Here is a 12,811-nt window from a genome sequence, read left to right as displayed (position 1 = left end):
CTCACAACAACAAAAATCCATACAATTAATACAATAATACATTAAAATAATTACAAAATCACCAAAATTTAATCCAACATCAGTAAAATTCCAAATCCCAATTTATATAATAATGCTATAACAAACGGAGCTCATTTGTAGCATAAGGCTACTGCAGGGCCTCTGAATAGCCAGAAACCCCCAATATATCAGTTGGTAATAAAATAGGAGGGAAGGAGTAGGGAGACCAGCATAGAGATGACAGTTGTACCTGCCCTCAACTGTAGGCCTGATGGAATAACTCTGTTTGACACACCCTGCGGAAAGCTTTCATATCCTGCAGGGCCCTGGTCTCATTGGAAAGGGAGTTCCACCAGGCTGGGGCCAGGGCTGAAAAAGCCCTAGCCCTGGTTGAGGACAGCCTCCTGCTCTTTATGATGGCTCTTTTAGTGTACTCTTGGTAGAACTGAGGTTTGAACCAGAGACTTCATAGAATAGCAAGATCTGAGTCCAGTAGCACCTTAAAAACCAACGAGATTTCCAGAGTATAAGCTTTTGAGGGTCAAGGGTCCCTCTGTCAGATATCTGGTCTCGTATCTTCCTCTTCCTCTGCAGACCAGCATAGCTACCCACCTGAAACCATCTTCCTATTCACAGCCATCACTCTCCATCTACACAACCATCCTCCACCCTCCTACCCAATCTGTAGGACACATGCAATAGTTCTGCATGGGAAGCCATGAAACCTCATTGCTCTGGAGAAGTCCTAAACAAAACTGCAAGTATTACAGAAAGAGGGAAGAGGCATGATTTACTAGACTTTTGATGCCTTTGGCTTCTAGGGATTGATTTTAGATTAGCAATTTCAATGTACTAACTATGGGCTATTCAGATGGGCTATTCAGTCCCACAAGCAGATAGAATGAGATTAATCTTGATCACCGCTCAAAAGGGAAGTAATAAATCCTCACAGCTTGAGCTACATACTGCTCCCCACCTTTGCTGTAGTTGAGAAACAAAGCCAAGAGAATCAATGGTCTCTTGTAGTTCAACAATTAGGTGATCCACTCTTCATTTCCAGCATAGGACTGAGTCAAAGCCAAAGCTCATTTACCTGAATGGGAGAGAATGTGAGCTTTCAACTTGTCTGGCCTGTTGAACTCTTTATTGCAGCCGGTATGATTTCTAGAATAACAGGGAGGAAAAAAAATCAGATGTAGAATGATGACAGTGGGAGAATGATGCAGATAAGGGTCTTGGATGTAGTTCCCCGTTCTTAATAGCAAGATGGTAATCAGTGGGTGCATCTCTTGATTTAAATGGAAGAACAGTTCTTGAAGGCTTCCTTAACACGGTAAAAAAATAAAAACAGCACAGCAATGCAGATGCCATTTGATTGCCAATGGAAATCCTGTTTTTCTTTCTGCAGAGCTTTTCCAAAAATTGCCCAGTCAAAAAACTGACTCAAAAATGTGCCAAAAGGAGATGCAACTTTACACTTCATTAAATATTTGGAAAAGACACCAGATTTAACTAGCCAAGCAAAGGAAGACTATCCTCATCCTGGCAATCTGTAGTACAATGTGCATCAAGCAAAATACAGCCACATCACTAAGGGAAGTGCCTGGCTTGCACAGCAAATAACTCAGCCAAGTAAGAAAACCCATGTGCAACAGAGGGAGATTTAAAAAAGAAACCTCCTTGCTGGGGTGCTAAAATAATAGCTGAAAGACAGCAAAGACGGAAGCCAGGAAGGCGCAAAATGGAGTGAACGGAAGATATGGAAAAATCACGTCTATCATTAAGGACCTGATCCGAAAGCACCTTTAGAACCACAAGTCATTACAGCGACAACCACAATCAACTGCCCAGTTCTTTCATTTGGAAAGCGTTCCTTACTGAACAATGAGGGCAGAAAAATATGGCTGCCATATTATTGAAAAGCAATGACTGGCACAAAGAGAAAAAGATCGACTCACTTAAGATCCCGGAGCCAACGAAGGTCAGAAGGCAATTCCTGGTCTCCTGTTTGTGCATGTTTCAAAGGCTGCAACTTTCTGGTATCACACAGAACATTATATTTTATGTACACAAAAACACTCTAAAGGCCCTAATGCTAGCTATTGTACAGCAGACCAAGAGGCACCTTGCTTCCCAAAGCTTAAGGTTATCCCCAGTGTTATCCATAAAGTCGGTGCCATTCTTGGCTGCTGTGGGCTGCTTGGTACTTACGAGAAGGGGCATTTGTATTTCTTGAAAGGCTCGTGGATCAGCATGTGCCGTTTGAGTTTATCTTTCCTATTGAAGGCCGAGTCACACACGGAACATTTAAAAGGCTTTTCACCTGCACAGAAAAAAAGACATGGACAGAACAAAGGAGTTACAGGTTAAATGATGTCAGGTAGCTGTCTGGGGTAAATGCCTCCTCTACCCAAGGCTTTGAAGAGCCCTGTCAGACCAGACAAACAGGCGAGATGGACAATGGTTTGACATAAGGCAACTGCATATTTATGTTAAGGAAAGGGATGATGGTTTCGTTACTATAGCACCTGCTTCTCCCCAAGTGCAGTCCCGCATATTCAGTTAAAAGATCATAACAGCCCATTCCTGAGGTGCGCCGGCGGGCGAGCCCAACGCCCTTAGGAGGCCGACAAAGGCCTCTGCCGGTGCAGGGACCCACAATCCCGGTGCCCGGAAGGCACACGCCAGCGTGAGTGGCTCCAGCTTCGACCTGCAGGCCTGGATGCCGGTCCCTGGACACTGCCGCGGCTGCGCTGGGCGCTGCCGCTGCCGCAGACTCCCGCCAGCCTCTGGCTGCTGGCACAGGCTGCGGCAGTGAGCCGGGAGGTGTTCCGGGGGGCGGGGGCGATGTTAGTCGGCCTCCTGAGGCGTTTCGGCTCAGGAACGCCCTTTTTTCTTGAAATATGCCAGCTTTTTGCTGGCATATCTCCCGTGCAACCCTATGAGGGTTGCATGGGTTTTTTGCGCCAGCACCGCCGACACCTCCTTAGGAGGCAACGCCACTGGGTTGCCTCCTAAGCCAGGCGCAGGCATTCCTCTCAGGAATGCGCAGTAAGACCTGCCTTAGACCCTGAAGAGCATTCCATAGGCAACAGATGAACCATTGGTCTGACTCAGTATTAAGACAGCTTCATATATACTAACAACCATTAAAGATGGAACTGTATGTCCTTAAGAACACAAAGGTGCTCTGTTCACTGGACAGGAGCTTCAAGCAAACACCTACCCGAATGAATGTGAGCATGTAGCTTGAGGTAGTGTTCTCGGCGGAAGAATTTCTTGCAGATCTGGCACTTAAACTTGCCCCCACCCCCATGTGTAGGGAGGTGTCGTCGCAAATACCTCTCGCAGGGGAACACCTATGGGAAGAAGACAGGAGACAGTGAAGGACAGGATCACCAGGGAGGGACTTGCCCCTGGCAAAGTCAGTACATTTTTTCTCAAGGCAGTTCTCCAGAATGAAGATGCACAACACCTATCTAATTTAAATAATAAATAAATAAAACAGGCTAGGTGTAGAGAAGAATGGGTGATGAAAAGCAGCCACCCCCACCCCCAAAATGTCAACTGAATCAGACCATCTGCCTACCTTCTGACAATGAGGGCAGGGGAAGTTATGTGTTGCTGTCTGTAAGTGATGCTCCAGGGCTTCTTGGGTGGAATATTTATTTACACACTTGACACATCTGAAACAGGAGGGAAAGTGGGGGGGTGTTATTTATTTGACCGAGGCCTATAGGTGGCTGTTCACAATTTTGTATTATCTTAGCTTTTGTGAAGAACAATTTCAGAAAGAAAAAGCAGACATACCCATGAGACCCAGTCTGTCATAGAGGCTAGAGCAGTGGTTCCCAAAGTGGGCGGTATCACCCCCTGGGGGGCAGTGGGATTACCTAGGGGAGCACTAAGAGAAAGGGGGCAGCAGGGGGGCACTAGAGGTGTCCTCCTTCAACTGTGTTGTTGGATAGGGTAGGGGGCGCTGGGGTTGAGTTTGTGGAACCAAGGGGCAGTGGCCCAAAAAGTTTGGGAACCACTGGGCTAGAGTGTTGGGCCTGGACATGGCAGATTGGAATTCAATTCTCTGCTTGGTTATCAAGCTCAGTAAGGTGACCTTACACCAATCACTAAGGTTCAGGGCAACCCACTTCAAAGGTTTGTTGTGAGGATAAAATTGGGAGGTGGGGAAGAGGTATGCACACCACGTTTGGTTTCTGGGAAGAAAGTTGAGATTAAGATGCAATACATAAATAATCTCTTTCCTTCAAATGTTTAGGGTACTAGCTCTCTTTTTTAATTGGCCAACTAAAGTGCATTTGTTTTAAAAACAAAGTAAAAAATGAAGAGTGGATTGTGACTAGCGGGACAGAAGGAAAACAGAACCCCGAATTTGTCACTGATACCAGAGACCCCTACACATATAAGTAAAGCCTGGTTGGTTTCATAATTAGCCAAGAACCCTTCAAAATTTGAAACCAACATTTTATCATCAAAATGTTCCCCAGTCTGCGATCAGAGACCAGCTACCTAAGCTGTTCAATCAAAAAAATAGTTTCTAAGGAGGATGTAAACAAACAAACAGCACCAGTTGTTTTCCTAACTGCATTATTAACATGATCCTTGATGAACTCAACAAGATCAGAGTTGAAATCACGAGGCATGGCTCTCTCCAAACACAGAATGGGAAATCGCTGTTGCCCTTGCTGTCCTACTTGTAGACGGCCATATCCTTCTTGGGACTGTGCTGAGGCAGCAGGTTGTGGGAATACTGGTGGACGCCCAGTTCATACAGGGAGGGGAAGTCCTTGCTGCAGAGGTGACAGCGGTAGCTCAGCTCTTCCTGATGATTCTTGATATGCTCAAGGAAAGAGTCCAGCTTCTGGAATGTCTGCGCGCAACTTTTCACGACACATTTGTAAACCTGAATGTGAAAGGGAACAGGACAGAAGTGGTCATTCCAAAATGGTGCCACGGAAGAATCACTATTGTTTTGACGGAAATGTTCATCAAACAAGCAAAGGCTTCTGTCATCTCCAAACACCCATCCTCAGAGGGCCCAATCAGTTGCCACCCTCAAGATATGGAATATCTTTCCTCAGGGAGTGCATTGGTAGGGTTGCCAGGTCCCTCTTCACCACCGGTGGGAGGTTTTTGGGGCGGAGCCTGAGGAGGGCGGGGTTTGGGGAGGGACTTCAATGCAGTAGAGTCCAATTGCCAAAGCAGCCATTTTCTCCAGGTGAACTGATGTCTATTGGCTGGAGATCAGTTGTAATAGCGGGAGATCTCCAGCTAGTACCTGGAGGTTGGCAACCCTATGCATTGGGTACCATCCTTACAGGCCTTCCAGAATAGGCTAAAGATGTTTTTACTCCAGAAGCCTTTTGAATGAATTTACAGAAGTGGTGGTAGTGGTAGTTTTCATGGAGTAATGTGGTTATGCTTTATGATATTTTAATTGTCTGCATTCAGTGGTTTGTAAGTGCCTCAAGGAGGCAGAAAAGCAACATATAAATTAACTGAGGAGACTGCCTGTATATCTCTGCATGAACTAGATTCAAGTCCCTTGGCACCTTAGAGAACAATAAGATTTTCAGGTTATAAACCTTTGAGTATCAAAGCTCCCTTAACAGAGTTTTGCCTATTGAAAGTTTATACCCTGAATATCTTGCTGGTCTCTAAGGTGCTACGGGAACTGAATGTAGCTCTTCTACAGAGAACAAGCTCTCGTTCCCCTCACCTGACCTAGGGATGCCAGTCTCCAGGTGGGTTCTGGAAATCCCCTGGAATTACAGCTCATCTCCAGACTACAGAGATCAGTTTCCCTGGAGAAAATGGATGTTTTGAAGGCTGGACTCTATAGCATTGTACTCCACTGAGGTCCCTGTCCTCCCCAGGCTCCACCCCCAAATCTCCAGGAGTTTCCCAGCCTGTATCTGGCAACCCTACCTCCCACCAGTGGCCAGCTTCTGTCTCTGGCATCTCCTGTTAAAGGATGCCAGAGAGTTGCTGGAGGTCATGGAAGACAGTATCATAGTTGGAAGGGACCACCAGGATCTAGTCCAACCCCCTGCACAATACAGGAAATTCATAACTACCTCCCACACATACACCCATTGACCCCTACTCCACATCCAGAAGATGGCCAAAAAAACCCCCACTCCTCCAGAATCCCTGGCAAATCTGGCTTGGAGGAAAAATTCCTTCCTGACCCCAAAGTGGCGATCGAAACTACCCTGGGCATGCAAGACTAGTACTGACTAGTCTTATTATTGGTCTGACTCAGTATATGCACAGTTCTGTTCCCTATACTGTGCTATAAGAAATCAAAACCCTGAACCAAAGTAGCATAGCTTTTGCAACAAAGAAAAGCTGGATTCTGTGACCCGCTTCCATTATACATATACATACATCAGTTCATTCTTCTGTTAAATCATGCAGGGAGGTGAAGAACTAAGCAGAAGAAGGGGAGCTGACTCTGTACCCACCTGCTCGTGTTTGTGCTGAGTCATGTGAGATTTCAGCTGGAAGTAGGTACTGAATTTGTTGGGACAGAACTGGCACTGATATGAACTGTCAATCAAGACAACTTGTTTGGCTTCTAGCTTGCTGGCTTCACTCTCTTCTGCAGGAGGCATGGCCTGAGGCTGGGGTGGACTGTTTCTAGCCGCTGGGTTTAAACCTGGAGGGAAAGAATTGTTAGAATCTCGGTATGAAAAATGTCCTGGGCAGAGTGCTTTTTAGCATAAATGACCAGTGAAAACCAGCCTTGCATGTATAGTCCTAGCAGTCAGAGCCTGCTGACTGCCTCTAAAATGCAAAACTAGGGAAATTCTTTTCCTTACTGCGCATTTCATTTTTAAAAACATTTGGGTTATCACTGAGGAGTTAGGCCTCTGTTTTGAAGTATAAAGGTAGAGACTAGGGCTGTCGATTTGGTTCGTCCCGAACCGGAAAAACAGCCGAATTTCCCCTGATTCGGCGGTTTTTAGTTTGGATGGAACTGAACTCAAAAAAGGCGGGAAAACGGGGAGCCGAATTCAGCGAGTTCGGGGTGTTCGGCGAATAAATTCGGCAAATTCGGGGTTTGGCGCACCAGCATAACCATCAGTTAGTAAGCAGCATTCTCCTGCGGCCAATCGGTGGCCAAGCTGGGTCTTCTTCCCCACCCTTAATGAGCATCTCTGACAATGGGAGGTTGCAATTAGCAGAGCTTGCCGCCCACGCCCAAAGCTCCCAGCCCCAGCAAACAGCTGAGCTGCGGGGAGCAAGGGCGGGGCAGGTGCGAAGAAGATGGAACAGAAGACATCCACAGTAAGACCCATTTTAGGGCTTTTCTCTATAATTTTTCTCCTGTGTGGGGGAAGCAGAGTCTGTGTGTGTGTGGAGAGGGAGCAGTTTCTGTGGGTGGGTGGGTGGGGAAGCCAAAGGGGGCTTTCGCCCAATCTGCCTGGGGACATGTGCCCCCTCGAGTCTCTCTCTCCCTGGTTTGAGGGGGGGAGGCTTCAGTTGTGTGTCCTCAGGTTTTCCCTCATTCATAAGATCAGTTAGGTCTATTTTGATGCTTGCTCAAAACTGGTTTTCAAATTGTGACTTAAAGAATGCATTTGCCTGGTCCTGAGTCCGATGCAAAAGGGGAAATTCCACCCCTCCTGCTCCTTATGCATAGCTAGCTGCCTCTGTCCCTTTCCATGGTTTGCAAACTCCCAGGTGTCAGGTGTTGCTTTGCATGGTTGCAAACATGTTGCTTTTTATGGTTTGTATGGTTGCAAATGTGTTGCTTTGCATGGTTTGCATGGCTGCAAATGTGTTGCTTTGCATGGTTTGCAAACTTCTTCACACCTGCCCCGCCCTTGCTCCCCGCAGCTCAGCTGTTTGTTGGGGCTGGGAGCTTCAGGAGTGGGCGGCAAGCTCTGCTAATTGCAAACCCCATTGTCAGAGATGCACATTAAGGAGGGGGGACCCTTTTCGGGGCCCATATCTCAGCCCCCCTGACCCAATCTTTACAAAATGTGGGGGTTCTTCATTTATGCATGTATGGTGGTCTTGTAAAAAAATTAAGAGATTTTGGTGCTTGGTTTTGAATGAAACAAATAATTTGATCAAAGTAAAAATCAAAAAAGACCCTGCTTTTTGTTTATTGGGAATTCCAAAAAAAGGTTTAGATAAAGCTGACAGAGTCATATGCCAATATAGTTTTGCTGCAGCAAGAATTGTTATTGCTAAAAAATGGAAGCAAATAAATAAACCTTCAATTAAAGAATGGAGAGAAAAATTATGGTTCTATATGCGGATGGCAAAAATTACAGATTCTTTACATGGTAAAGATTTGGACGAATTTAAATATACTTGGTTAAAGGCCGCCACATATTGGGATAAACTGGCAAAAACGGATTTTAAAGGTATATTTAACGAATTATAGTTTAATGTGATTTTTAATTAAGAAATAGACTAACAGGTTGTTTTTATTTACTGTCATAACACTTCGCCGGAAGTCCAATGGTGAAGGGCACTTTGGTGGGTGGTTGGGTATGGCGCACTATGGGCCTCTGTTTTTTAAAGAATAGATAGTAACCATTAATGTACTAGTTCTGGCCGTAATAGTGCATTGTACATACTTTTCTGTATTGTTTATTTTTTTCTTTTTATATATATACATATTTTTTCTTTCTTTTTTTGTATCCTTTATTAAAAAATCAATAAAAATTTAAAAAATTAAAAAAAAAAAACACCAAAACCTGGGGATTCTTGCAAGAAGGGTCCCCTCAAGCTACGCTGAAAGTTTGGGACCTCTACCCCCAAAAATGCCCCCCCCGGAGCCGCCGAAAGGCGCGATTGTGTTTTTAATGGCTTTATTCGGCCGAATTTTTTCCCGAACTCCGGATCTCATGCCAAATTGCATGGACCCGAAGCGGGGGAGTTCGGACTTCGGCATTTCCCAAATAAAAACAGGCTGAATTTTGCCGAATCCGGATTTTACAGAATTTTTTTTCAACAGCCCTAGCAGAGACATGCTTTGTGTAAAAGACCTAGCTCTCACTGACGTTAATAAACCTGTACTTGGTTCCATCTCTTCAGACTGCACTGGTGGTTCAAGTAATTATACGTAGTTCCATATAAAAATTCTCTCCACTGTATTTCTGTGTACACCTGTATTTCTGTGTACACAGAATTTTTACTGTTAAGGAGGTCTACTGTGTGCTATATTCAGTCACAAGAATCCCACGAGAGGACACTGTCTTTCAGTGTTCCTCCTCTGAAGATGCCTGCCACAGCTGCTGGCGAAACGTCAGGAAAGAAAATACCAAGACCACGGTTACACAGCCCGGATAACCTACAAGAACCAATGACTCTACAGTTTGCAAGACCTGAGCAAGGCTGTTAACGATAGGACATTTGGGAGGGCAATGATTCATAGGGTCGCCATGAATTGGAAGCCACTTGATGGCACTTAACACACACACAATTTGGTATAGAACCCTCTTGGCTTCTAATTACTTCCTGTACTAATGGAGTGGATGTGTCCCTCTCGTCCTGTTTTAGGTGAGGAGTACTTGGTATGTACAGCCCAGGAGAAGCGTGAGGCGGAAACACATTTGAATCAGAATAATGTCACAGTGTGAAAGCACTCAAGTCATTGAATGTGTGTGTGTGTAAAGTGCCTTCAAGTAGCAGCCAACTTATGGCGACCCCTTTTGGGGTTTACATGGCAAAAGACTAACAGAGGTGGTTAGCCAGTGCCTTCCTCTGCACAGCAACCCTGGTATTCCTTGGTGGTCTCCCATCTAAATACTAACCAGGGCTGACCCTGCTAGCTTCTGAGATCTGACGAGATCAGGCTCGCCTGGGCCATCCAGGTCAGGGCAGTCATTGAATACACACCCCCTATTCTGTGGACAGTTTTAATGTATGGCAACCAAATCTTAGGAACAAAGTTGGGTGATACTAGTGATGATATAGTCTGTGGCAGCATTCGCACCCTGGCTGGGTGCGAATATTTGCTATCCAGACACACCTGTACACTCATAAATTAGAAAGACACTAGTAGATGGAAATTAACTCTCCAGGGCTCCTAGTTCTGGGAACCATGCAAATGAAAGAAAAGCAGGTGCCAGAGGAAGCACCGTAATTCAGAGGTTCGGGTAGCAGGTCATTAGACAACGGGCCATCCCACTAGTAAGAAAGGCACCTGCATTTTCCTCATCCTCCTGCTGGTTGGGGTTGAGTGCCATGACTTGCACAGTGACAGAGCTCCGTGAGATGGTACACCCAATTCCCGGTGGCCACACCTTATGCGTCTGCATGTGCTTCTTCACATTGGACTTTTGCGCAAAGGCACGACCACACACAATGCACTGGAATGGTTTCTCCCCTGTGTGACTGAAGAAAAACAATAGGATAACACATCAGAGGATGGAAGATGGAGTCAATCCATAGGGGAGTAACATCGCCGCTGGTCATTATTACAGGAGAATTGCCTTCCCACATACCAACCTACCTGCCAGTAAAGGTCTTCTCCTGAGGCCTTGTTATGTGTGACACCCCATCAGAGTTGAAGTGGATGAGCATCAAGGACTGTTCCTTCGATGATTTGGCACCAGTGTGATGAATGGGCCAGTGCAGTGGCTGCTGTCAGACCAGGACCATGGAGATCTGGGTTTAAATTATCACTCAGCCTTGAAGTTTGATGGGTGGTCTTAGACTTGTCCCTCAACCTAACCCACCTCACAGGTTTGTTGTGAGGATAAAATGGGGGAATAAACAGAACCATATACACCATTCTGAGCACCTTGGAGAAAGGGCAGGATAAAAATGTGATATAAAGATAGTTCAGTGCACCTGGCTACATTCATAAAGGTTGCTCACGCTAGTATGGTCCAGGAAACAGTTGTCCCTCAGGATTAACACAGGACAATGTTGTCCCATATTCCCACATCCATTGCAAGGGAATCCAAATGTCCCCCCAAAGATTGATTTTGTGGCAAGGAGTTTACACAGAGGCTCAAGTGGCAAAATTGTTGTTTGTAGAAAGATACAATCCCAGCCCCTAGCTGGGAGGTCCACAGCATCATTCAGTGCCTATGATAGTCATGGAGTATCATTACAAAACAGGGATGGCTCTGCTATGAGCTCTAATGCTATTTTGTGAGACAGCCGCAAGCGTCCTAGGAACTGAACGGTGTCCCTGACATCACTAGCAATACAAGACCCTTTCCTGCCTTTCCCCTTCCAGCACCATCTTCTAATGCTTTTGTAGATTAGATGGTTTTAAACATCAAATGATAGGTTAAGACTTATTGTGGATGGTAAACCACCTTTATACCATAGAATGGACTCTGGCTTTTCTGTTTTTATTATCTGTTATGATTACCCGGTTTTAATTATGTGCTTTAATTAAAAAGGTAAAGGTAGTCTCCAGTGCAAGCACCAGATCATTACTGACCCATGGGGTGACGTCACATCCTGATGTTTACTAGGCAGACTATGTTTAGGGGTGGTTTGCCATTGCCATCCCCAGTCATCTACACTTTACCCCCAGCAATCTGGGTACTCATTTTACCGACCTCGGAAGGGTGGAAGGCTGAGTCAGCCTTGAGCCGGCTACCTGAAACTGACTTCCGTCGGGATCGAACTCAGGTCCTGAGCAGAGGTTTTGACTGCAGTACTGCAGCTTACCACTCTGCGCCATGGGGCTCCTAGTGCTTTAATTAGTCTTATAGACAATGTATGCTTGCGTTGTTTGTATTATTATAATCTGCCTTGGGTCCTAACTTTGCCGGGAGAAGGGTGAGGGTAAATAAATATTCTAAATAAATAAATAGAGGGTTTCAGATCCTAGTTGAATGGACCCTAGCTACCTATATTTAGTAAAGTGGCCCATGTTTGGATGTTAATGCTATCCATATTTTATTTAATTAAACCATGGTTTCACATGACATCTGAATGGATTGAATACTCTGAGTAAGTAGTGAGATCAGTGCTGAAAATTTTGATTAACCCACTGAACTTGCAGAGAGATTTATTTGATTTTCAAAGTCTTAGCAAAGGAAGGCTCCAATGAAAGTGAAATTATTGCATGGAGTATCCAGGCCAGCCCTCCCTCCATCCAATCAGTGCTTGTTGGAAGCCGCCCTGAGTCCGGACTTGGCCTGAGAGGGCGGGGTATACATTTAATCAATCAATCAATTCTTCTATGTCCAATCTGGAAGTTCAACATTACCTCCGGATATGTTGCTGCAGGTCAAAGTTCTTGGTGAAGGCCTTATCACAATAGGTACATTTCAGTTTGGGCGACTTAGGCTTTCCTGAAATATAAACAGAGGGAGGAAAGAACAAGCTTGTTCTGGTTAGGCTATAATTGTTGATGGGTGAGCACAAGGGTTCATGGAATCAGCAAAATGCTGCCAATTTAACAGAATTAGAATAATTACGGAGCAGAATTACTAATTCTGCCCCAGCATTACATGAGCTGCTGCAATGTTTTTCATTTCCGCAACAACAGCACAGCATGAGAAGTCCTAGACAAATCAGGACGGGTTGTGAAGTGGTTCCTTGGTGCACCAGAGCTATCCTTCTGGTAACAGGGTTAATGGCAGTGTAAAGAACCAAGGGCTCCTCTCACATGGTCTGAGCCCTCTCTTGTTACCTTGCTGTATGGGAAGGAGCAGCACCACTGGACCAAAGCACCACTGGGATAATGTAAAAACCCAGCCTTGGTAGATTGCAAATAAGGATCTGCGTTTGTTACCAAACAAACTGAAAAAGCAAACCAAACAGGCCTTTTTGTTTCATTTGTTATGGCAACGAAAATGAAAGG

At 45.3% G+C, this 12,811-nt stretch overlaps 1 protein-coding gene across 3 annotated transcripts in view; it reads right to left on the bottom strand.

The window, feature by feature from the left end:
- ZNF341 (zinc finger protein 341) overlaps positions 1-12,811 on the bottom strand; it is a 28,773-nt gene that overhangs the window by 1,330 nt on the left and 14,632 nt on the right. For all 3 annotated transcript variants that reach the window (XM_056844348.1, XM_056844350.1, XM_056844349.1), the window contains 8 exons: positions 12,215-12,299; positions 10,184-10,374; positions 6,483-6,676; positions 4,710-4,918; positions 3,590-3,686; positions 3,227-3,359; positions 2,212-2,323; positions 1,094-1,164 (listed from right to left, as the gene is read on the bottom strand). In XM_056844348.1, coding sequence (XP_056700326.1) covers positions 1,094-1,164; positions 2,212-2,323; positions 3,227-3,359; positions 3,590-3,686; positions 4,710-4,918; positions 6,483-6,676; positions 10,184-10,374; positions 12,215-12,299 — 1,092 coding nt within the window. The remainder of the gene's footprint in view (positions 1-1,093; positions 1,165-2,211; positions 2,324-3,226; positions 3,360-3,589; positions 3,687-4,709; positions 4,919-6,482; positions 6,677-10,183; positions 10,375-12,214; positions 12,300-12,811) is intronic.

The sequence above is a fragment of the Euleptes europaea genome, chromosome 2 (genome assembly GCF_029931775.1).
Source record: "Euleptes europaea isolate rEulEur1 chromosome 2, rEulEur1.hap1, whole genome shotgun sequence".
NCBI classification, from domain to species: domain Eukaryota; kingdom Metazoa; phylum Chordata; class Lepidosauria; order Squamata; family Sphaerodactylidae; genus Euleptes; species Euleptes europaea.
Note: the sequence above shows the minus strand (reverse complement) of the source record. Positions and strands in the feature narration are given on the sequence as shown.